The sequence below is a fragment of the Lycium ferocissimum genome, chromosome 11, assembly GCF_029784015.1.
Source record: "Lycium ferocissimum isolate CSIRO_LF1 chromosome 11, AGI_CSIRO_Lferr_CH_V1, whole genome shotgun sequence".
Classification (NCBI taxonomy): Eukaryota; Viridiplantae; Streptophyta; class Magnoliopsida; order Solanales; family Solanaceae; genus Lycium; species Lycium ferocissimum.
In genome coordinates, this window is record NC_081352.1 from 24,654,132 (window position 1) to 24,676,654 (window position 22,523).

Sequence of the window (22,523 nt, forward strand, 5' to 3'; positions counted from 1 at the left end):
TCCAAATAATCCTCAACATTACCACAATCAAACACAAGGAGGCATTTAAGACCAAATATAATTGAGCAACTTGGCCTTTCAAAACAGAGATATAGAGAAATAGGCAAAGCAATTTCAAAATAAAGGACAATACCACACTATGTACCATTGCTACCACTCAGTTGCAACAAAAGAGGTAGGAATATATTCATTAGACTATAACTTATTACAAACTGGAAGTAATCTTTGCAAATAAGCTTGACAGCTCCAATCATGAAGATATACAAACATGGGAGATTCTAATAAGGGTTTCTATCATAGATATACACTGCATATACATATATATATATATAAAGGAAACCAGAGCAGGCCCAAGTAAAGAAAGTATATCCCATGTCATGTTTGCAAGAGGGAAAATGCAGGTTGAACAGATAGGTACAACACAAGAAAATTAGTTTCAGACAGGTCTAGACACATGAACATAGCAACAGAAGTGGATCTTCAGACTTCAGTCAAATTTAATAAGATGAAAACATCATGTGGAGAGATATGTAGGCCTTATACATTGTATAACTCAGAGGAGATAGAAATAATACAGAAACCATCTATATCTCTTAGGTGGAATCTTTGAAAAAAGGGATACACATGATCTCAATGGTCTTTAATGATTCAGTTTCAATTTCCTCACTATTCATCTTTCATGTTTACCTTTAGTCTCTTCCTTTTGTGTCTAGTTCAGTCATGTATATATGCACCTAGGCTCGTTACTAGGCTTTAATAAGTTATTCATTAGTGTATGGTTCTAATCTAGGCTCCTTGATTCTGACAATAGAGTCCATAGGATTCTAAAGATTTATACAGTTAGCATGCACCACCATGGGCTTATAGAACTGCCATGGTGCTTTTATGTGGAGGAAAGGTTGTGAACCAAGCAATACTTGGTTCTCCTTTGATCCTCTTCCTCTCTCAAGGCACCTTTAAACAAGAAAAAAGATCTTCTAGGCCATGTGATTTTTACCTCACTCTTAATCCCTTCTAATCATTAGGAACATTGTCACCGAAACTATTCACAACCAAATGCTTTGGCAAGTTCACATGCATGTACACATAGGCAGACAGAATCATTTAGGCTAGAACTAGAGCCATTTCTCACCACTAAGACCTAACAAAGATCATATAGAGTCCTAGTATAGGTCAACTTGTCATTAGCAAGTTCCTTAAGTCATTTCAACTTCACAGAACCTTCTCAAGTTAGTCTGAATATTTAGCAAGTCATGTCATACTATAAACTACATTTGACCAAGTCATAAAAAGTGTATGTGAGACAGTCAGTTAAGTAGTGATAATTAAATATCTAGACAAATTATTAAAACTCAGACCCAAACTTAAATGATTCAAGAAAAGAAGACTAGGTACATTTCCATTTTTTGAATCTTGAACCAGTTTTATTCCAAATAGAACTATGTAGGAATCTCATGATTTAAAACATAGATTCAGATTAGCAACTTGATTCACTTCCCTTACTAATCTTAAGTGTGGCATGGCCACATCTGTTGATTAGGACACAGTGTTAATTCTCACCTTAAGGCATTCAGAACCTCTAAACAGGGCTCAAAGATATTTCAAGCAAACAAGCAACCAAATGGCCTTGGGCCAACCTTGATTCTCAGTAGTGATCCTCTAATACTTAAGCATGATCAAACTTGTAAGCCTTTGACACAACCAGATTCACAGAAAAGAAAAAAAGAAAGAAAGAGTCAGCTGGTAAATAAACAAATCCCCAAAATATACAGATGCAAAGACAGTAGGGTATTTTCATAAACAGGTATATGGCAAGCATTTTAGATTTCCACTCAAGTTCTAAAAGGGAAGCCTCTTTAAAAGATTGACTCAGATCACTTACTAACTTGCACTTATGCAGGGTTCTTCTCACTAATGCACACAAGATTCAAACTAGCTGAGGTGGTTTCATTCTCCCTCCCATTTACCTAGTCTTGTTTTAATACTGAAGTAGATCAGTCCTGTAAAGCAGTGTCAACCTAATAAACTAATCATTCATTATTAGTCTACCCCCCTTTCCTCTAATAGCCTTAGCTTAGTTCTTTTTAAACTTATTCCTATTATGGTTATGTCCTTGATTGATGTTCAAACATTAACTTAATAACAGCTAGTTTACTAAGGCTAGGTTCATTCAATATTTACTAATTTAAAACTTAAGTTGTCAGCAACAAGCTAGCTGCCATCTTTAGTCAAACTCAGTTTAAAGGTCAAATAGCGATTTTAAGCATTACAGTCTCTCAACAAGGCATACATAATCTACAGGTCTTATTTTAGCTTGACTTGCTTTTAATATGAGGTAATAAGCTAGACTGAGCTCTGAATAGAGCATAAGACTCCTATTTAAAATGCTGCATCCCTGATCAGTTCATATATATATTTGATCCTTTTCTTCATCACATTTATCTAGGTATACCAATTGTTGCACATCATAAAGCTTTAAAAGTCAACAAGAAACATAAACAAATCACAGAGAATTTCAAGTCATGGTACCTATGCAATAATGCAGTATCAATCATGGAAAATATCAAGAATGAACATAGCATTTTTTACAAGGGTTCTTTAGACACAGGGTTAATATGATTCTCACTTAGGAATAGTAGAGTGGGAGCATGGCAGTCTCACCTCTTTAGAAGAGGAATGTCACAGGTTAGGCTGATGAAAGTCATAGTCACACTCAAAGTTCAAAATAAAGGTCATAAGACAACATTTAGAGATATGTTTAAGTCACTAGTCCTCTTAGAAATAAGTATCTTCACATTAAGAGGCAAGTAATCAAGTAGTGATTCTCTAAGTGTGTCATGTAGACGTCTAGGACAAAAACAGCTTCATCAAGAGGTCATACAGTCTAAATTAATGCTAAAATAGTCCTATAATACCCTATGTGTCCCCCAATTAGCTAAAGCAAACTCTTTATTCCAACACATTACTGATGGTGCACTATTGACCCTTACTAGACCTCAAACCTGTTCAACATGGCTCATTTCAGTTCTATAACAGCTCACACACATTTTTGCACAGGATTAACATGAATCCAAGCCATTTAATTCAAACACACAACTAAATATCAGGCTAGGTACATAATTAGTAAGGGTATCATCTTTAGGAGGAATTTATTTCAAGTTCATTTAAACAATGCTAAGGCAAAATAATTCTACAAGACTATCAATCAGAACACTTAACAACACAGACCACATATCATCATATGAACAAAATAGATAAAAAGATTGAAGTGTAACTGTCATGACCTATTTTTAACGGATTAAAACTAGTTCACAACTTATGACTATGTTTCCTCTGGTTTTGTAAATTTTTCAGAGTCGCCACCTAATTTTAGGAAAATATTAGGAAACCATTCGTAAAAATGTAAACTTCATTTTTTAGTCTTTGAAACCTGTGAAATTCTAGGTAAGGGTTTTATTTACCTCGAGGGGAAGGTGTTAAGCATCCCTCAGAGCCTATCCGAGGACAGTCTTTAAACTTAGTTTAATTAACACTAGAGGGGGATTATTTATTATTTATTATTACCTATTTTTTAAAAGCACTGTGAAAAGAAACTATTCCTCCAAATGACTTGTAAAAGAAAAGCGGATTTTAAGATGATTATGTTATGTGAATAAATGCACATTTGTAAAGGAGGTAATGATGATGCATGCGTGAGAAAATATATATAACGTTTAGAATAGTATGTTTAATGTAGAATAGGCAGGTGTATAATTTTTATAGGATACTAATGTATACATGTGATATGTTTATTGTAAAAGCGTGGTTAATGTGCATGAGATATATATATATATATATATATATATATATATATATAGTGATGCGTTTTTTTTTCTTTTTCCTTTGTATAATATAGTATGGAAAATGAGAGGATTAGTATATAATATATATAGAAGCGAGGATTAGAAGATAATGTATAAATATGGTGCGTCATATTTTGAAAATAGCTATTTCTGTGACATGAGAATAATATATATATATATATATATATATATATATATACACACACACACACACACATTATGAAAAGATGATTAAGGGAATTGCTGAAAGTAAGATAATATATATATGTATGCGTGCATATAAAATGGGATATTTACCTTATAGCTTTCGTAAAATAGCTTGAGCCCCTATACTCTGGCTCTAACATAACTTCCTCATTTAAATTTAATGAATCTAACCTGTTCAATATGTTAGCATAAAATAGAAAATGATTACCCATAAAATACGCATCTTATCCTTTTGAAACCCCTATTTAAATCACTCATTTCGTTAAAATGGATTTAAAAAGGAAACGTTAATTAACTTTAAAGAAGAGAAAAAGAAAAGAAAAAAAAATCAGCCTTATCTATTAGTTAGAAAATGTTTATAACCTGTTAAATATGCAAAGTTAAAGGGACGTTCGTCACTTCTTCATCCTAAGCTATCCTTAAACCAACATCTATATCTAAGGAAAAGTGGCCAATGACAAAGCTCGAGCATTCACAAGTTCACAAACAAACAAGAAATAAAATCCTCCAAATACAAACCCATAAAAACGTTAGTCAGAGGGTGCAAATAACGTATAATAATACAAAAGATGAAAAAAATTTCAAGAGAGGAAGAGGGACGTGGACTCTTTCGACATGAAAATAAGGGACGGCTATACACGAGAACGACATTGCTGCTACTGCTTTTCGGCCTGAGCTGAAATCGGAGTTGCCATAACTCCAACATTCTCCCAAGTGTGTTCATGCAATAAAGAAAAAGAAAGGAGTCAGGAGCAATCTCAATAAAGGAAACACAATGAATAAGACATGGAATTTATACAGTTATTAATTCCTACTCAACAGGTATTCAATATGCTATTGTTTAAGCATGCTTAATCCTTCCTCCATACGTGACTTTATTATAACAAAACTAGCAGCAAACATATCCTACATTCAAGCCCTTCTCTTACAGAGAACTTCTTAAGGAAGAGGGCAACTCTCCCTACTTGTATAATTATTTGTTAACCCTTTTATATGCAAATTTTAAGTGTTCCAAAATCTTAAAAATTAAATCATTTACGCTCAAAATGGAGGAACATATTCTTGATTTTGAGTATCAACAATCCAGACCTTTAGACAAACTAACAACTTAACCAACTGTTTGGTAATTAATCACTTGAAAGCAGTTGCCAAGGGATTAAGACACCATGCAACTAAGCATTTTGAAAGAAAACTTGGCTTAGAGACTGATTCTTGAACATTAGACCAAACACATAGTTCAAAAGATAAAACAACAAAGGAGGCTACCACCCTCTTATTTTCAATGCGGCATAGGGTCCAAAGGTTTCTAGAACCTTGGCACGGCAGGCTATCGAAGGGGCTAAACCTGTCCCTGAATTGCCTTGACTTATCATTTAAGAACCAGATTAAGTTCCAAAAATATACATGGAAGAGAAGATGTTAAGTGTCAACAAAAGATGTTCCCTCAATCTTTCTTTTAGAAAGCATATAGTCATTCCAACCAGAACAAGCAATAACAGCAGCTGGCTAGAGAAAAAGGAAATCACAGCAATAGTATTCATGAAATTCCTAACCAATTCCAGGACCAGCATTTTAAATTAAAGGAAAGGTCAAATATTTTTTAACTATTAGTCCAGCAGTTCTTTGAAGAAATCATTACTTCAAACAGAGGTAACCATCTTACAAGATCACACTAATTTGCATCCCCTTTTTTTTTTTTGTTCTGAATAGCACAGTGAAGAGAGATTTGCTACAGATTTGGAAGAAAAAAAAAAACCTACCGGAACTCAGCAATATTCAGAGAACATCTCCAGCAATTGTTAAGGTTTAGATGGCACCTAATCTCACTAGAGCAACTGAATTTGGACAGTTTTAATAAGCTAGTTATGTTTCAAATTAGTTATTTGCATATAGACAACATCAAGAGGAGTCAGTAGCTTGTGAAGCTCATTGTGGAGGACACACCACTGGAATCTTAATAGCATATCATAGAACACACAAAGCTAAAAAAAGGGAGATAATTTATACTTCAAACTAAATCCAAACAATAGCCATTTATATTACATTACTATCTCCCTAGAATTCCAAACAGGGAGAGCTGGACCAGTATTCCAATCAGAGAATGCATACTAGCCTAGATGACTAGGCTTACCTTTTACTAATTCAAAGTTTCTGATTTTAAGCTATTTTTAATTGCCAGACCATTAGACATGCAATACATCTTAAGAGCTTGTATTTTAATACTCAAGGCCTGTCCCTATAATTGAATGCTGATTTTATGATCATAGCACACATGTGATCTTCTCTTCCAAATATATGAGTATGATTAAACTGGGGTCATTTTTAGTCGAGGAATTAGTCCAAACAGAACACTACTACTCTTTAGGATACACACTAAAGGGAAGAAAAAGGGACAGAGGCTCAGATGAAGTGAAGATGGGGCATATTTCCAGGTTTGAACTAGCATGTAATCATTTTATGGTCTAGGGACCTATGCTTGCTCTCAAAACAGTTTTAGATCAGTACTTCAACTACTTCTAAGCATGCTTAGCAGATGAAGAAGCCAAGCTAGCTTGTTAACAGAAGGACAAACTGAAAGTGTAACCAAGTTTTCTCATGCCTACCTTTAAGAGAGAAGAGAAACATACTGAGAGAGAACCAAAGCAGGCAACTTATCACTGATTTAAAACAAACATAGGCAGTCAAATATCTCCATCTTTAGTGGGGAAATCATGGTAACATTAGTTAAGTTTAACCTACCAAGCAAGCTTCAAGATACAGGTCCTTGGAGCAAATAAATACACCACAGTTTCATATCACCACAAAGTGTCCAGGACCATCAAGTTTAAGGACACACAAGACCTTGGTTCGACAAGGAATTTGGACAAGAAAGGTTAAACTGAGAAGTACTCTCAACTGAGTCATATATGAAAACAGCTTTCAAAATAAGACTTTGAAACAAAAATGCGTGTTTTGTCCTTTAAACCTCAGGAACTTAATTTTATAAGCAGAGTTTTAGGGGAGGGAGCTCTTATTCTGTAACCCAAACACGACAGATTTGAACTAAACTATGAAACCTACTGCCATATGCTACAGTTCTTAAATTAGTATTTAGAAACAACATCAAACTGAACATTTCCTTTTGTAGTGAATTCATTTCTACAAGAAAAGCAAACTGATTTGAAGTAGTTACTTGAAAAAAATCAGTTTTAATGCTCAAACTCATGGAGGACAGTAAAGGAACAAGAGAGTTATGAAGCATGTGAGCTAAGATTTCACATAGTATTACAAGAGGTTTTGTTTTAAAAGTTCAGTAAGACTAATAGCATTTCATCCTTTATCATGACAAACAATTTCTGTATTAAGCAGTAGAAGTTAATTGTATTCAGTTGGTCAAAAACTCAATGATATAACTGGAGATCAAAGGACACAGGATGCTACACATACATATCAGATAAGGGTTTCAGAAACCAGAACACAATACCAACAAACAAGAAGAGGACTAAACCAAATATCAAGTGTGACAATGCCACATCTACTGTTGGAACAAATACTTAACAAAGCAATCCAAACAAAATAAACACATGCTACATTTAGTCATTTTAGGCATATCAATCCTAAGCTACTTAGACAACAACCCAATTACTCCCCAGATTTAATCAAAGTCAACAAGATAGAATTCAAAGGGCATATAGGGCCAAGGTCACAGTTACACAACATGCACATAGGATTACCCTCAAACCAATTTACAAGTATGACAACAGTTAAGAATCATATGATTTCAAAAGAAGAGACTTATTTGCACTTAACACAGAATTATTGAACATAGCTCAGGGTTTAAACCAAGTTCTTTCTTTTACAAAAAATCAAATGCATTTTTGGTTCAAAGTGTACTATTAGCACCTAAGTTAGCACAAACATTGTCCAAAATGATTCACTTCCCGTAAGAAAAATTCAGTCCAAGAACACAACACAACAGATCAGTTCTAGGCCTTATCTGATTAAATTTTAGTCTGAGTAATTCATTTTAGCCCACAGTTTCAATATAGACATACATATATTTGGAAAGAAAAAAAAATAGTATTCCCCACTTGATATTGTAATGCAGTTCCACAATTATTTCCTAAGTCACCAAAGGTTCAAAGTTCATTCAAATTTAGGCATAAATGTAGGTAAGTCATTTGAAAGGGCTTAGTTCTGCATAAGTAAGAGTCATAACATGGTCATTAGGGATGTTAGACTCACATTATAGAAATTAAGACATGTATCAGGTATAGGCAAGTAGACAGGGCCATGGCATGATTATATGTGACCTACTGGAACTTCTAGCCAGAAAATGTGAATGGTGCTTAACAACATGTTTTCCACATTATTAAAGATGAACAAGAACATATTACACCTTAACAAGATACATATCCTTTTCCAGTGGTCAAATAAATAGCTAGTCACTCAATCTTCAGAGTTGTTCTCAAGAACAAACATGAAAGAAAGGAGATCAATGAGTCCCTTATGCTTCAACTCATTTTCCTAATTTGTGATTTTATATGAAAAGAGACTCAAGCTTCCTATAGTCATGGTATCTAGTGTACATTTTAATGAGCCACATAAAGGGATTTGAACACAAACAGATCTGATCTTATTACTCTGAATCAAATAAGGGACAGTACTGAACACATTTTTTTTATTTGAACCCCATTAATTACAAAGGTCTTATTTCCTTATGGAAGTGTTCTCAGCTGATCAGCAAACAAGATGTGAAAAAGAAGAAGAACCATTTTAAAGAGGTAGAGCATGATTCAGAGATTTGGGGTTGGAAACCAAAGTGGCTTCAAGTTAAACCTTATTTTTTAACTCAACTAAAAAAGAGTACAGGGAAGGGTCACCAATCATAACTTGCTATTCATACACAAACAGGTACAAGGACATAAGCATTTAGGACTTTCTAGTCATGAAATTCAAAAAAAAAAAAAAAAAAAAAAAAAAAAAAAAAAAGAGTATTTAATGGTTAATCTTCGAGTGAAACATTCTGAGAAACACACATCTTAGGTATGAACCATAATTTTTTTAATTACAACAATCTTAAACTAGATAGAGTGCATTTTTTTTTTTTTAAATGAAAACTAAACATTCAAAACGGAAGCAAACCCATAAATTGGATCTAGTTCTTCATAAGTTTAGCTGACCACTAGATGGACATTTAGATGCCCAGGCACATTGAACCATAGTCTTTAATCACACACTGTTATCAAAACTTGAATGATCTCTAAACCACTAACTCATACTTAGTCAAATCATCTTGATCTTAGGCAAGAATGAGCCTAAAGCAGAGTAATCCAAACAACACCTATTAAGCTAAAATTTACTATGCTACTGATTCAAACCAAACCAAGCTTATAAACATCCCACAGAGTTAGTAACAAGCACTTATGCAGTTATACCACATAAATAACCCTTGAACTAAAAAATCTATAACTAACTTCACTTTTACCAAAGGGAATTGAACTAAACTAACAGCCATGCTAACAGTGCACCAAGCTCATTGTTTAGACACTATATGATTACAGCTAATCTACACCAAGCTAATCATATATTAACTGGCACTAAGTACCAAAACACTCATATAATAGACAGAATTAAAGACTAAAATAAGATGAAATAAAAAGGATTGAGGATTACCTTCTTCGTGACAGCGAGCTGAGGCTATTGTCGTCGTCGAGTCCCCGAATCCGCTCGAAGTAGTTTGTTCAGCCGAGAATAACCAAGATTATGCAGCCAAAAGGAAAAAAAAAAAACTTATGAGTTAAAACAGGATTTTCTAAGAAACTTAGGAAGAACTACGAATTTGATTAGCTATGAAGGCTTATGAAAAAAAAAAAAAAAAAGGGACTTTTTAACTATCAAGAAAACTTATGAAATAGTCGGATTTTCTTAATTGTTCAACTTGTTTTAACACAGCCCTCAAAGGCCGGTATTTATAGGCAAAGCTGAGGGGGGTTTCAACAGCTCCTTCAAAGGGGATTTTGCATTCGAATTTCGAATCAAAGGAGGGGAAAAAAAACTGCAATTTCAGAAAAATGAAAGGATGAACGAAAAAGTGACGGAACTTCACCTTTTCAGGTGGATTTGATGGATCTTCGCTCTTCCCCGTTCTCAGAGGTCTCAATCGACCTTTTATGAGTCGTCAAGCTCCATTTTTTAGAAAAAGGGAGATGGGTGATGGGAGAAAATGCGACTGATGAGGCCAGTGGTATCGCTGACCACTTTAATCCAGCGGTTCGATGGCGTGGTGGTGGTGACGTGACGGAAGTGACGGGGTGGAGGCGTGGCAGCGTTGGGGGTTGTGCTGGTTGAAGAGAGAAGGAATCGTTTGGTTAGATCTATTGGGTTAAAGATGAAAGAGGGTCATTTGGTTAGATGAAAGACTTAGGGGCTGTTTGGTTTAGGGGTTTGGGCCGGGTCGGTTTAGTGGGGAATTGGGCTGGGGCAGTTGGTCATTTTTGGGCCACAGATTTTGTAGAAAGGAATAGGATTTGGCCCAAATTTTAGGTAGATGAATTAATTTCTAACCCCCTCTATTTCAATCAATTAATTAAAATATGCTTCTTCGTCTTAATTGATTCCCACAAAATGCATACCTACATAAATTATGACACAAGTAATTTAATATATGTATTTAGCTTAAAAAAAAATAGAGTAAAAGATGATTAATACGGTGATAAGTAGGATTAAAGGAAAAATGTCAATGCCAATATTGATATACGAATATCAGCATTATTATTATTTTTTGAATGATTTTAATTATAAAAAAAATGATCTTTAGTCCCTTTTTTTAAATTATAAAAATATGATGTTTGGTCACTTTTAAGAAACAATAAAAATGCTCTTAACTTTAGAGAGATATATCTCGGAAAATAGCGTAATAATTAGTGCAAATATTCCTAACTCGTTTGGGGAATTTTTCAGGACTAAAAGCATAGTGAAATTAATTTAACGAAAAGGGAGGGCCAAAATTGGGTGTCAACAGTAACCATTTTTAAATGCAGCCTTAGTCAAGAATGGGACTCAAAAGCTCCTTTGTGCTTCCAACTCTTGAACTCAACCACACAAGAAAAGAACAAAAAATAAATAAAAATTTCTAACTGAGGGACTCAAACTCGAGAGGGGAGTTTTAAGTCTAAAATTATACGTTTTAAGCTTAAATTTCAAGTTGGACTTAAATTCTAGCTTTTTAGGCTTCTGAAACTTGTTCTTGTGATAGAGGTCCCCACAATTGTGAAGGAACCTAAGAATACCAATGTGGGACGAACAAATCTTCATTCAATAACCTTTGTAAACAAAATCTACGATACAGATTAACAAAAACAAGAATGCATGGCCAGATTTGAGTCTTGTTCTGCTCGATCTTGCCCATTCACACTCGACCAATGGGATTCGAGTAAATACAACATAATAAAACAATAACCTCTTAGAGAACCGCAGATTTGACTCAAAAATCTAAAAGAAAAAGGCAAAACAAAAGGGTATTACTGCGTTGGAATAGTTTAGAGTGAAAATAGTGTTGAAACATCAATTGTTTCATGCTTTTGGTTGTGCAAAAGCTGCGAAATCCTTGCTAGTTCTGCGTTTTTGCCATTCTCGGCATGAGAGAGGGAAGATTTGGGGGGCAGCGTGGCTAGGGTTTAGCCGAGAAAAAAAAGGGAGGGCGGGGGGGAGAGGGTGTTAGGGGGTGTTTGTATGAAAAAGAAAATGTAAGGGGAGGGGGGGGGGGGGGGGAGTGGATGTTACCCCCTTATTTCTGATGGACCTTGGGCCGGGTCGGCCCTATTTGGCTGGATTCGGTCCAATCCGAGTTTAATTAAAAAGGTCCCTTCTTCATGTATACACTAAGTGTGGACACATATATTTCATATACATGTGTGTGTACTTAGTGTATACGCTAGATATATTTAATTCCTAGCAATCAATAATTAAAAATTAGAGGAAATTTAAATCACGGGGAAAATTGAGTCGCAAAATACTTTATAAAAAATAATTTTAAGAAGTCGACTAAGTTGTTAATGGACCTGAAAAAATGGCTTTAATTAACTGGCCCAACATATTTATTTTAATTATGGCCTTTTAATCAAATTTTGAAAATTACGCTAAACCTATTATTTTAAATTAAATGCTAACATGCTGATTTTGCAAAACAAACTAATTTCTTTAAATGGAGGACTAATTAAATTAATTATGACCAACTCAAAACAAAAGGAAAATATATCTATATAAAAGGGCTCAATTTTGCAATAATTATCACTTAATTAATTAACTAGCCTAATCAAATCATTAAAGGGAAATTATGCTTAAAAAATCAGGAGTTAAAAAAGGTTAAATAATTAATTACTTAAACTATTTAAATTATTTTAAATTATCCAAACTTTCAGAGGTAAAAAAAAAAAAAAAAAAGGAAAGAAGTGTTTGAAAGCAATTTTAAATGATTGAATAAGAACTTTTCGTTTTTCTCTTTTTTTCTCTTTTTCTTTTTTTTAGTTAAATTTAAGTTTAACAAAATCTCATAAAATATCCTGAAAATATTCATCAATTTATAAATAAATTTATGATGCATGAAAGTCCCTTTTATTAATTTAAGGGAAAGAAATATTGATTTGGGCAATTTATAAAGATCATTTAAGGTTATTAAAAATGCTCAGCTCACTCATTTATTATACGGGGACTCTGGGTGATTGAAATAAATTACGGGAGGTCAAAAATTAGGTATCAGTAGCCCATCCATGCTTGCCTCCCCCCGCTCCATTCTCAACTTCAAGTCAGAAAATAACATCCTCACTAACTGTTCAAGACAGTTGGTTCGTTGCTCGGACGTGAGGGAGGACGAACCACTTTTCGCAGGATTGATGGTTGTGATATCAAATGACTTATCAAGTGGGGGCCATCTCGAAATCGACCCCCATATTGGTCAGCACATCATGCTGGGGTAGAGAAGTCTCCCCTTTCCCTGATTCCTCATTTTTGCTATCTCAACCAACAAAACCTTGCCCATGTTTAGGTCCATATTGTTCAAGAGAAAATAGACCAAGCAACACCTCAATTTGGACACATTAGTATCATTTGTGGTTGGCATGACCCTACAGTTGACGAACCTAAGCATTACTTTTGCATCGAGCACAAAGTTGTTCCTCTTCAAGGACTTTATGTCGCCCATTTGTATCTCTATCCCATAAAACTTTGGAGTCCGGCCAGCACAATGTGTTGTGAAGCTTTATAGTTAGGCCTACGCAAGAACCTTTCAAAGTGAGTATAATCTTTCTCGGGGAATTGCATCCATTGGCTAATTGTGTGGTATGAGAATGGAATTTGTTTCCCTCGAATTGAGACGACATACTCCCTCTCTTTTTCATAATCAAGCCCGGGCTCCAATTGGCATAAAATTCTTTAACCATATCGATATTAGCGGGGCCAACTGTGTGTCCCAAACAACCATATCCCAAGGAAAAAAATACTTATATGGATGCACGGGAACTTATTCCGCAGCTTATTCGCATCAATGGCAGCTTCGGGGGCAAGAGCAATTGCTGGCTCAAAGTGTTGGAACCAGTAGCGACCATGCAGTTCTATTGCCCCAAACTGCGGTGCATTGTTTGTGTCATCCTCTTCTACGGGGGCAGGCCTCTTGTTTTTGGCTCGGCTACTTGAGGCAGCCGGAGCTTTTCCCGTATTTGCTCGTTTAGGCCTTTGAGACATTATTCCTGCAATCAAACAAACCAATTAGCCCAACGTATAATCAAGAGGGTCCACCCCACACTTAAAGCATTGGTATACTCATGGTGACAACAAATTTGTGGTGTTTACACGGGGATTCAGACTACCCCATTTTATCCAATTCGTGCGGGTGGTAGTCGAATGACACTCGGGGCCATCGCTTTTTATGACAACAATTTCAACCCAAGACTACACCCCACACTTATTTTTCACAACATAATCACCACCTAGCATGTAGAAACATTCATGCCCATTAACAACAAATTTTCTTTCTTTGTGGCATTTTGACAAACACCTAGCAAGCCTAAAAATATTTTTCATTCATTCACTTAGCAAGCTAGGGTTTTTCCAACAATTCACTCCAACGCACACATCAACACGACCCCACACTTAATTTTCAGCCATTACACCTCACAATCCACAAATTTTTACATATTACATGCTAATATTTCATGAAAAACGAAATTAATGGGGGAATGGGGAAGTGGGTTTGCCATGGAACAATCTTACCTTCAAAATAAATCATAAGGAACGAGGCGAGTCAAAATTAGGTGTCAACAGCTTGTCCCTCTTCGACCAGAGATGATGAAAGAGCTTTCAGACGAAGCCGTTGATGTGTAGCCAATTTTGGCTCGGCAAAGAATTGCTAAAAGGAATGTACGGAGAAAGAAGCCAGATTTTGGTAGAGCTTTGACAATACTCTCCGTCCATCAGCGGGGTTGTGATAAAAAGATGAAAAAAAGGGAAGGATTTTTCAGGGCCAAAAAACGTTTACGTACCCACGTCATCGCTTTCAAAATTGCCCCAGTGTCGAGCTACGAGACGCTGAGAGGGTATAAGATTGCATACTTGCTGAGGAAAAAATGATTCTCATCCCGATGTGTCCTAACTCTATAGAGAGTTTCCTACATATCTGGTCAATCACAAGAATCGGGTCAATGTGGTTCAAAAGGTGATAACTAATGGATGTTGTGGCAAATTCTGATCTGTCACTTAGTTTTTAGTGGGCATTTTTGTAATTCAGTTTTAGGCTTAAACTCTTCCCATAATAGAAATAATATCAGAATAAGTGTGCTCCAATCACACCTAGATAATAAATACATGATTAGAACATGCCATTTTCCACTTCACAATGAGCTTTAATTATTGGTCCATTTAGCTTCTACATCGTTAAAATCATTCGTTTACAACAACCAAGGCAAAAAGCAAAATGAGATACAAAAACATGATCTAAAATACTTACAGAAAAGCTATTCCCACATCCCATTTGCAGCGACGTTTAAAATTTGCTATAAATTGTTTTTATTATTAAAATTTTAAAGTGTCATTGTAATGCTTGGTCAGCATTGAATGCTATTCAGTTATAGTAATTATTGGTTAATCAATAGGAAGGATAAAAAATATAGACAAGTTTTCGGATAGATATTTTACCACGGTGTAAATCATTCCACCTCATAAACTGAAAACTTTGGGTTTCCTTCCGTTACCAAATTAATTTATTATGCAGTTAATTTGGTAACGGAAGGAAACCCAAAGTTTTTCAGTTTATGAGGTGGAATGATTTACACCGTGGTAAAATATCTATCCGAAAACTTGTCTATATTCTTTATCCTTCCTATTGATTAACCAATAATTACTATAACTGAATAGCATTCAATGCTGACCAAGCATTACAATGACACTTTAAAATTTTAATAATAAAAACAATTTATAGCAAATTTTAAACGTCGCTGCAAATGGGATGTGGGATTAACTTTTCTGTAAGTATTTTAGATCATGTTTTTGTATCTAATTTTGCTTTTTGCCTTGGTTGTTGTAAACGAATGATTTTAACGATGTAGAAGCTAAATGGAACAATAATTAAAGCTCATTAAGAAAATCACCGTAAATTTTCTTTTTACTCATTTCTATATACTATTTCAGACACATGTGAAATACACGTGTCCAGAGACTAGTATAATAAAATCACCAAGAACTAGAACACACTTTCGTAAGATCTAATTTTTATCTATAAGTTAGATAACTATTTTCAAATTATGCATTATATTAAAAGATTGCTGCTTTTAAATATAATAAAGTTTACAATAATGGCTAGCTAGACTATATGTAGGCACATTTTTTCGATACATAAGGGATAGGGGTAGGGGGAGTGCAAATGGGGGAAGGGATTACAAGGTAAGAAATCGAACCCTCGCCACAATGTAAAAGTTCAGGTAACTAACCGACTAAGCTACTAAGATCCCCTAAGCACATACACTAGAATTAGTATTAATAAAGAAAATAAGTAAACTCGAAGAAATGGTTATTATGTCTAAGGATGTTAACGAGGATATAACTCAGTTATTGACGCCTCATTTCGTGACGAACCAATGTTGTATTCTTGAATAAGCAACCTCTCTGCACTAGTGTTGTTGTGCATATAGTACGCAGGCACTGAAGGCACTGGAAGACTCAAAGAGAGGCTACTGAGCATGAGAACAACTGCTGCCATGGTTGGTCTATCAACCACATTTTCTTGAACACACAATAAAGCAATGTGAACGCATCTCATTATGTCCCGAACGAGTCCTGAGGTTCCCCTCAGCATTGGATCTATAAAATTTATAGCTGTTCCATTCCGCCAACTCGACCAAGCCTGCTATAGATCAACTCTCGTAGTAAGACGAAATCATGTATCATACTGAGTATTGCATGAAACTTAGGAAAAACACTAAATAGCCTTACTCATAAAAGTATTTGTCTTCAAAAAATATAAGAGCATTTGTCAATTTTATCTTAAAAATCTCACTTAATTAGCGCTCAACTAGTTGGAGCAGTAAGGTTGAATTTGAAAAAGAAAAAGTAATAGTAATTGATTCTTGTTTTCCTAAAGCATAAAATATTTTGGAATAATGTAATTAACCAATATTTAGGAGGTAAGAGATAAACATATTTCATGCTCCATAATGAATGTTGCAGATCCCAACTAGTTTAGGATTGAGGAATACTTGATTGATTGGCCGATTACTTACATAGCTCAGAAGATCTTCCAGGGATTCTCCATTTCTGAAACAAGTGTTTTTTTGTCCACTTAAAATTTCTAAGACTAGTACTCCAAAGCTAAAAACATCTGATTTGACTGAAAATTGCCCGTGCATTGCATATTCTGGTGCCATATATCCACTGCCAAACAAAGTTCGATTGTTAAAGTTTTTTGTACGCATATATTTTGCGCTTCTCATTGACAGACTAAGGTAAAAGGCTAAATATTCAGTTCTGTCAGTTTAGCAGTCCATGTAAAACTAATAAGCAAAACTAAATGAACTGACAAAACAGGGAACTACTTGATGTTGTAAGTCAGAACTACATGGTTCATTAAGGAACTTGGACATTTTTCAATGAACTTAGGAAGTAAAAATCATTGTGCTGCAATTTATACAGCAAATTGGGTTGTTATGGACTCCTTTGGATGTCTGCTTTCTTTTCTTTTTCCTCCTTCCGCCTCTCCTTAGTGAGAATTTATCTCACTGTAATATGAAGACAACTCTTAGACCATTGATCTATTCTTAGTTGAGCAAACAGCAAGTTTTGATGAGTTAAGACCTATCTCTTATATATTGCTGCTGAGAGATCATATCGAATAAACCACTTTGAACAATGAATTCATATGCCGAAAAGAAACAGATTGTTTTTTTTGTTTTAGAAAAAATCAAATTTAGCCTATTCATTTCCAGAACTCTGTTTTGGCAGAAGATCATACTTCTGGAAATGAGCTTCATTTTATCATCATAGATTGCAACTTTGGTAGTGACCAAATTGAGAATAAAACTCTAGATATATGACCATTCATCTAGAACAACACAAATTTTAGACACCACCAAAGTCCTAGCTCAACAATATTGAGGTAACCACTCCTGAAGAGATTACAATGACGTGCAAACTCCATATTCTAATAACAATTCAAGGAAAGTTTTTTTTTTTTTTTCCTTCTTTTAAATGTGATTCCTATCAATTCAAGGAAAGATTTGCTTTTGTCTTGAGGCAGCTTTTATTCTTGCTAAATAGTTAAAGAAGCATTCCCAGTGGTATGAAAAGTACCAATCTATCTGATGAGAGGTGTAAAACTTACTAGGTCCCAACAATTCTGCTTGTGTTCCCTTGAGTTTCATCCAATGTAAACAGTCTTGCCATGCCAAAGTCTGAAATTTTTGGATTCATTTCTGCATCAAGGAGAACATTGCTAGCTTTGAGATCACGATGAATGATCCGAAGCCTAGAATCCTCATGAAGATAAAGAATTCCCTTAGCAATGCCTCCTATGATTTTGGATCTCCTTTCCCAATCCAATTGCGTACGTTTAATTGAATCTGCGAACAAGATGAAGAATATAAATTACGAGTTAGACTTCTAGACATTGACAGTATAAGACTTTTAATCTTAAGTCACTTAAAAAATTACTACATGGAACAGCTCATAATAAGTGCTATTAGTTTTATTGTAAAGTAAGGCAGACAACCGGACAAGATATCAAACTACATTGACAAAAGAAGTGTCGTATTAATTAGGTTGTTAGTGTATAGAAGTTAGATTCATAAATTATTGATGCTCAGGCTTCATACTTGATAAAAGTTAAGCAATACATACCAAATAAAAAATGATCAAGGCTTGCATTGGGGGCAAATTCATAGACAAGAAGTCTCTCTGTTCCGTCTAGGCAAAATCCCAGCAACCTAACCAAATTCCTATGTTGAAGCCTGGCAACCAACAAAACCTCGTTTTTGAATTCTAGATCACCTTGGCCTGAGTCTGCTGACAATCTTTTTACTGCTACTTCTTGTTCATTTTGAAGCTTACCCTGAGTTAAGCATATGAGAACAAATTGAAAAATTATGAATTGAAACAATGAAACTATAATCAGTATTCTTGTTCCAACTAGAGCGTTATACATTAAGGAGTTAACTTGTATATCTCAGTGGAAAGAACTTTTGTGCTATAGAAGCTAAACTCATGAAACAATATGTAAGCTTAATCACCTTGTACACAGGACCAAATCCGCCTTGTCCCAACTTATTAGCATTTGAGAAGTTATCTGTTGCTGCTCTAATTGTAGAAAAATCATATTGCAAGGATTCTACGGTGCTAATATCATCCCTGTGTGTACCTTCACAAACATAGTAGTAATAGCATACAACAAATTAGTGAAAGATGGTCTTAAGAATTTAATTTTACTTAATTGTTGTTTGTTTATAGTTTAAGCGTACTCTGAATTTCTTTCACCAGCTTCCTTTTATGCCTGACAGAAATACAAATAATTAGAATAAATATTGTAGCAGTTGGTACAACGATAATGATGATTGTTCGTGTAGTTTTATCATCCTTTCCCGTTGGAGCTGTTTTATCATCCCTCCCTATAGGAACTGTTTTATTATCATTCCCTACAAACAAACAAAAAAACAAAAAACAAAAAAGTTTAAAGTTAGTATAATATCAGTTTTTAACTACTACTCAGGCGGAAATAAGTTTTTATCTTCCAATTTCCAACTCACTTATCTTACTTCGCTTTTCAGGGTATTTAAGAAACTATGCATACTTATTAAATATTACAAATACAATTGCTCCTATAATATAGTATGCTCTTCCTTAACACAAGTCAAAATTTGTGGTCGTGCTGAATTGTATGATCATCTCATCTAAAGGCTTAAGTTGTTGTACATGGTGCACTTTTCTTTACTTAATGTCTTCATACACACCTCGTTAAGTGCGAGCCTGATTCTTTATTATAAGCCAAACACACACTAATTCTTCTTGATAGTTGGTGACTCTGAAATTTGAATCTAGAACCTTGTTTGAATTGTGTTTCTATTTCATCTAAGAACTGAAACTATTTGAGATGACAAAACTATTTGAGATGACAAACTTTTACTTAATTATATCTTGTCACATCAAAATTGGACAATGATCAAATTGGGATGAGAAGAAGGAATGATAAAAATGTATTCACCTGCAGGTGGCGGAGCTTCCAACACCACATCCTCGAAGAAAGGGTAGATTTGATAACGAAAATTGCACCTAATACCTATTATTCTTCCACCGCTCTTTCCATTGCAGGGACAATAAGGCATATATCCATAAGCGTTAGTTAAGCAATGGAGGCAATTCCTAGGAGATAAATCAGGAGTACACTGCACAAGTGCATATATTGTTTGAAAATCTGGACCTGTTGCATTACCACTAGCATATTTTCGAAGTGGATCACCATTTGCAGCAACGCCTCGTAATCTATCCAATAATTTAAATACTTCCCGATTAAACTCCTCAGGTTTTGAAGCATTCCTATTATTCCACATGTAAAATAGAGTAGAAAATGACTTAGTGTTCAAAATGGATCTATTAGAGTACTGTAACATACATCCATCATAGGCACCAAAAGCTTCTATTTTGTCAGGACATGACTGTACAAGCTTTTGAGAAATGTTATTAACACAACTGCGACATTTTTCTAGCTCCACATCTCCTCTACATAGCACAATAGCACTGGCCATGTCGGAGTTTTGGCCAATGGAAGCATTGTAGAAACCATATTTATCCATATTTGAGGAAAGGGAAGAGAGAAGTGAGTTAAGATTATTCTCGTATGCACTATTTTCAGTATAGTTACCGTTACCACATCGAGTGTGTAATAAAGCAGGCAGCTGTGCTAGGATGAGACCGTGAAGATGTATATGCAAAAACAGAAACAGCAGCCACTTCTGAATAGCCATGGTCGTTATAGCTTTATAAGTTGCTCGATACGTAGAAGCGTAATTAGATCAATATTTGAAGAAAAAAAATTGATAGAATGGTTTGGCTACAAGTAATAGGCAGATTTTTATACAAATTGGCAGTCGCTGAATATGTAATAGTAGCAAGTAATTTGTTCACAAGCTCTCCTTTGAGTAAACATAGCTAGAGGAAACGCATTTTATTAACACTCTATTGGATTGGATGCAAAATATACAAAAAGAAAAACTTTTAGAACTCCTAAACTTAAACATGCCATGAAACTTACATGGTTATAAAAGTATGCCATTAATAATAAAATACAAAATAGAAAAAATATATATATATATATATAAAGTTAAATATTTCTAAATATTATAATTATGTCAAAAAATCTAAACTGGTATATATAATTTTGCTTTTGAAATAAGCCAATAAGAAAACAAAGGCGGGTACAATGGAATAGATTGTGCCAACTTTTGACTTGGTCTATGTCTTTGAAGTCGAGTCAACAACTCTAATTTATGTGGGTGGTGGGACGGGAATGCATAAGAACAAGCCACCAAGGTGGAAACTTTTGGCCGCCTCCTTGCGCTTCTTTGAACGTTTCTACTATAAGATTTAGGAAAAAAAAAAAAAAACCAAACTGATTATATGCATGTATCTTGTGGAGATTTCCTAACTATTTTAAAAAAATGGAAAGTTCTATACAATTGGGAGGTCAAGTTGAAGCGCTCTACGTCGGCTACCACCAGCATTTTTCAGGATTGAGGTTCTTTTTCTTTAAATTTCGTTCCATAGTTATTTCTCTAGCTTGTATTTGGACTTTCTAGATTCCCAGTGCAAATATCTTCACATCTTAAGGGATTCATAGTGAATTCACAAAGCAATTAGCAGGCGTTTGGACATAAATAGCTGATATTTAAAAAATAGTAATAGTTGAGGTTAAGTTGAAAAAAAAATGTATTTGGAAGTTAAAATTGTGTTTGGACATTAAAACACAATTGGAGTTTTGTGACAAAAGGGGGTCACTGAGATGGTCAGCACCCCCCACCTACAACCGTAGGGTCGTGGGTTCGAACCACCAAAGGAGCAGTAGGTCCAACAAAGGGGAACTAAAAAAAAAACAATTGAATTTTTGTGCTTCAAACATCAAATTCTCTTTCCAAAGTTTGAAGTTGAAATAATGATCAATTTGATAAACAAACATTTAAAATAATCTCCAAATATTTTTCAAAATTTTGAAAAAATATGTGTGGACAAACAGATGCTCAGCAATGGAAGCTGTCACATCGTACAGCCTCGCAGCGCAAACAATGCTCACTTTCTCTGATTTAAAAACTAAAAAGTACGTAGTTTAGAGTACGAGCCAAATTTTTGGTCACAACTCAAACAAGGATTTCCTTATTTTGTTTTAGAAAACGCAAATGCATGCAAGGTGGTTCCAAATGGAAGAGAAATAGCCGTGAGAAGATTGTCAGCAAATTCCAAGCAGGGTGATATAGAATTAAAAAACAAGGTCATGTTGGTTGCAAGGCTTCAATATAGGCATTTGGTTAGGTTACTCAGATTTTGCCTAGATGGAACAAAAAGACTTCTTGTCTATGAATTTGTTCCCAATGCAAGCCTTAACCACTTTTTATTCGGTATGTATTGATTAACTTACTTATCTTTTAATTGACATAGTTTAATTCTTGGGATAATATTAGAGACCTCCCTTCAGGTTTGCCTTTATCACACTGACCTTCCTTGTGGTTTGAGATATTACATCCACCTCCCTTATTTTCATTTTTTTTGTAACAAAAGTTGTTTCAAATGAAAAAATTGTATAATATTCCAACAATGCCCTTTTGGGCTTAATTATAAGGTGCAAAGTTTTATGCCACAAGCTTCTCATTAAAAAATATTTTTTGAAACAAACTGTGTATAATTATCGTAAAAAAAGGAATTTATTCGTAATGAGTTAGATCTCCAAACCATCTTCCCGAATATATTTGC

At 34.7% G+C, this 22,523-nt stretch overlaps 1 protein-coding gene and 1 pseudogene across 2 annotated transcripts; both read right to left on the reverse strand.

Annotated features, from left to right (window-relative positions):
- Nucleotides 1-13,769, reverse strand: part of LOC132037089 (uncharacterized) — a 44,406-nt pseudogene extending 30,637 nt beyond the window's left edge.
- A 2,044-nt stretch (nt 13,770-15,813) lies between these two features.
- On the reverse strand, nt 15,814-20,801 carry LOC132036933 (cysteine-rich receptor-like protein kinase 44). 2 transcript variants are annotated; one of them, XM_059427344.1, is made up of 7 exons: nt 19,768-20,801; nt 19,028-19,201; nt 18,800-18,927; nt 18,411-18,621; nt 17,896-18,133; nt 16,799-16,949; nt 15,814-16,422 (listed from the first exon to the last, which is right to left on the reverse strand). In XM_059427344.1, the coding sequence occupies exons 1-7, from the start codon at nt 20,525-20,527 to the stop codon at nt 16,108-16,110; spliced, it is 1,977 nt and encodes a 658-aa protein (XP_059283327.1). In that variant the 5' UTR covers nt 20,528-20,801; the 3' UTR covers nt 15,814-16,107. The 2 variants fall into 2 exon arrangements, with proteins under 2 accessions (XP_059283327.1, XP_059283328.1); XM_059427345.1 differs by lacking the exon at nt 19,028-19,201 and having other exon boundaries at nt 19,768-20,800.
- Between the last annotated feature and the right edge of the window lie 1,722 nt (nt 20,802-22,523).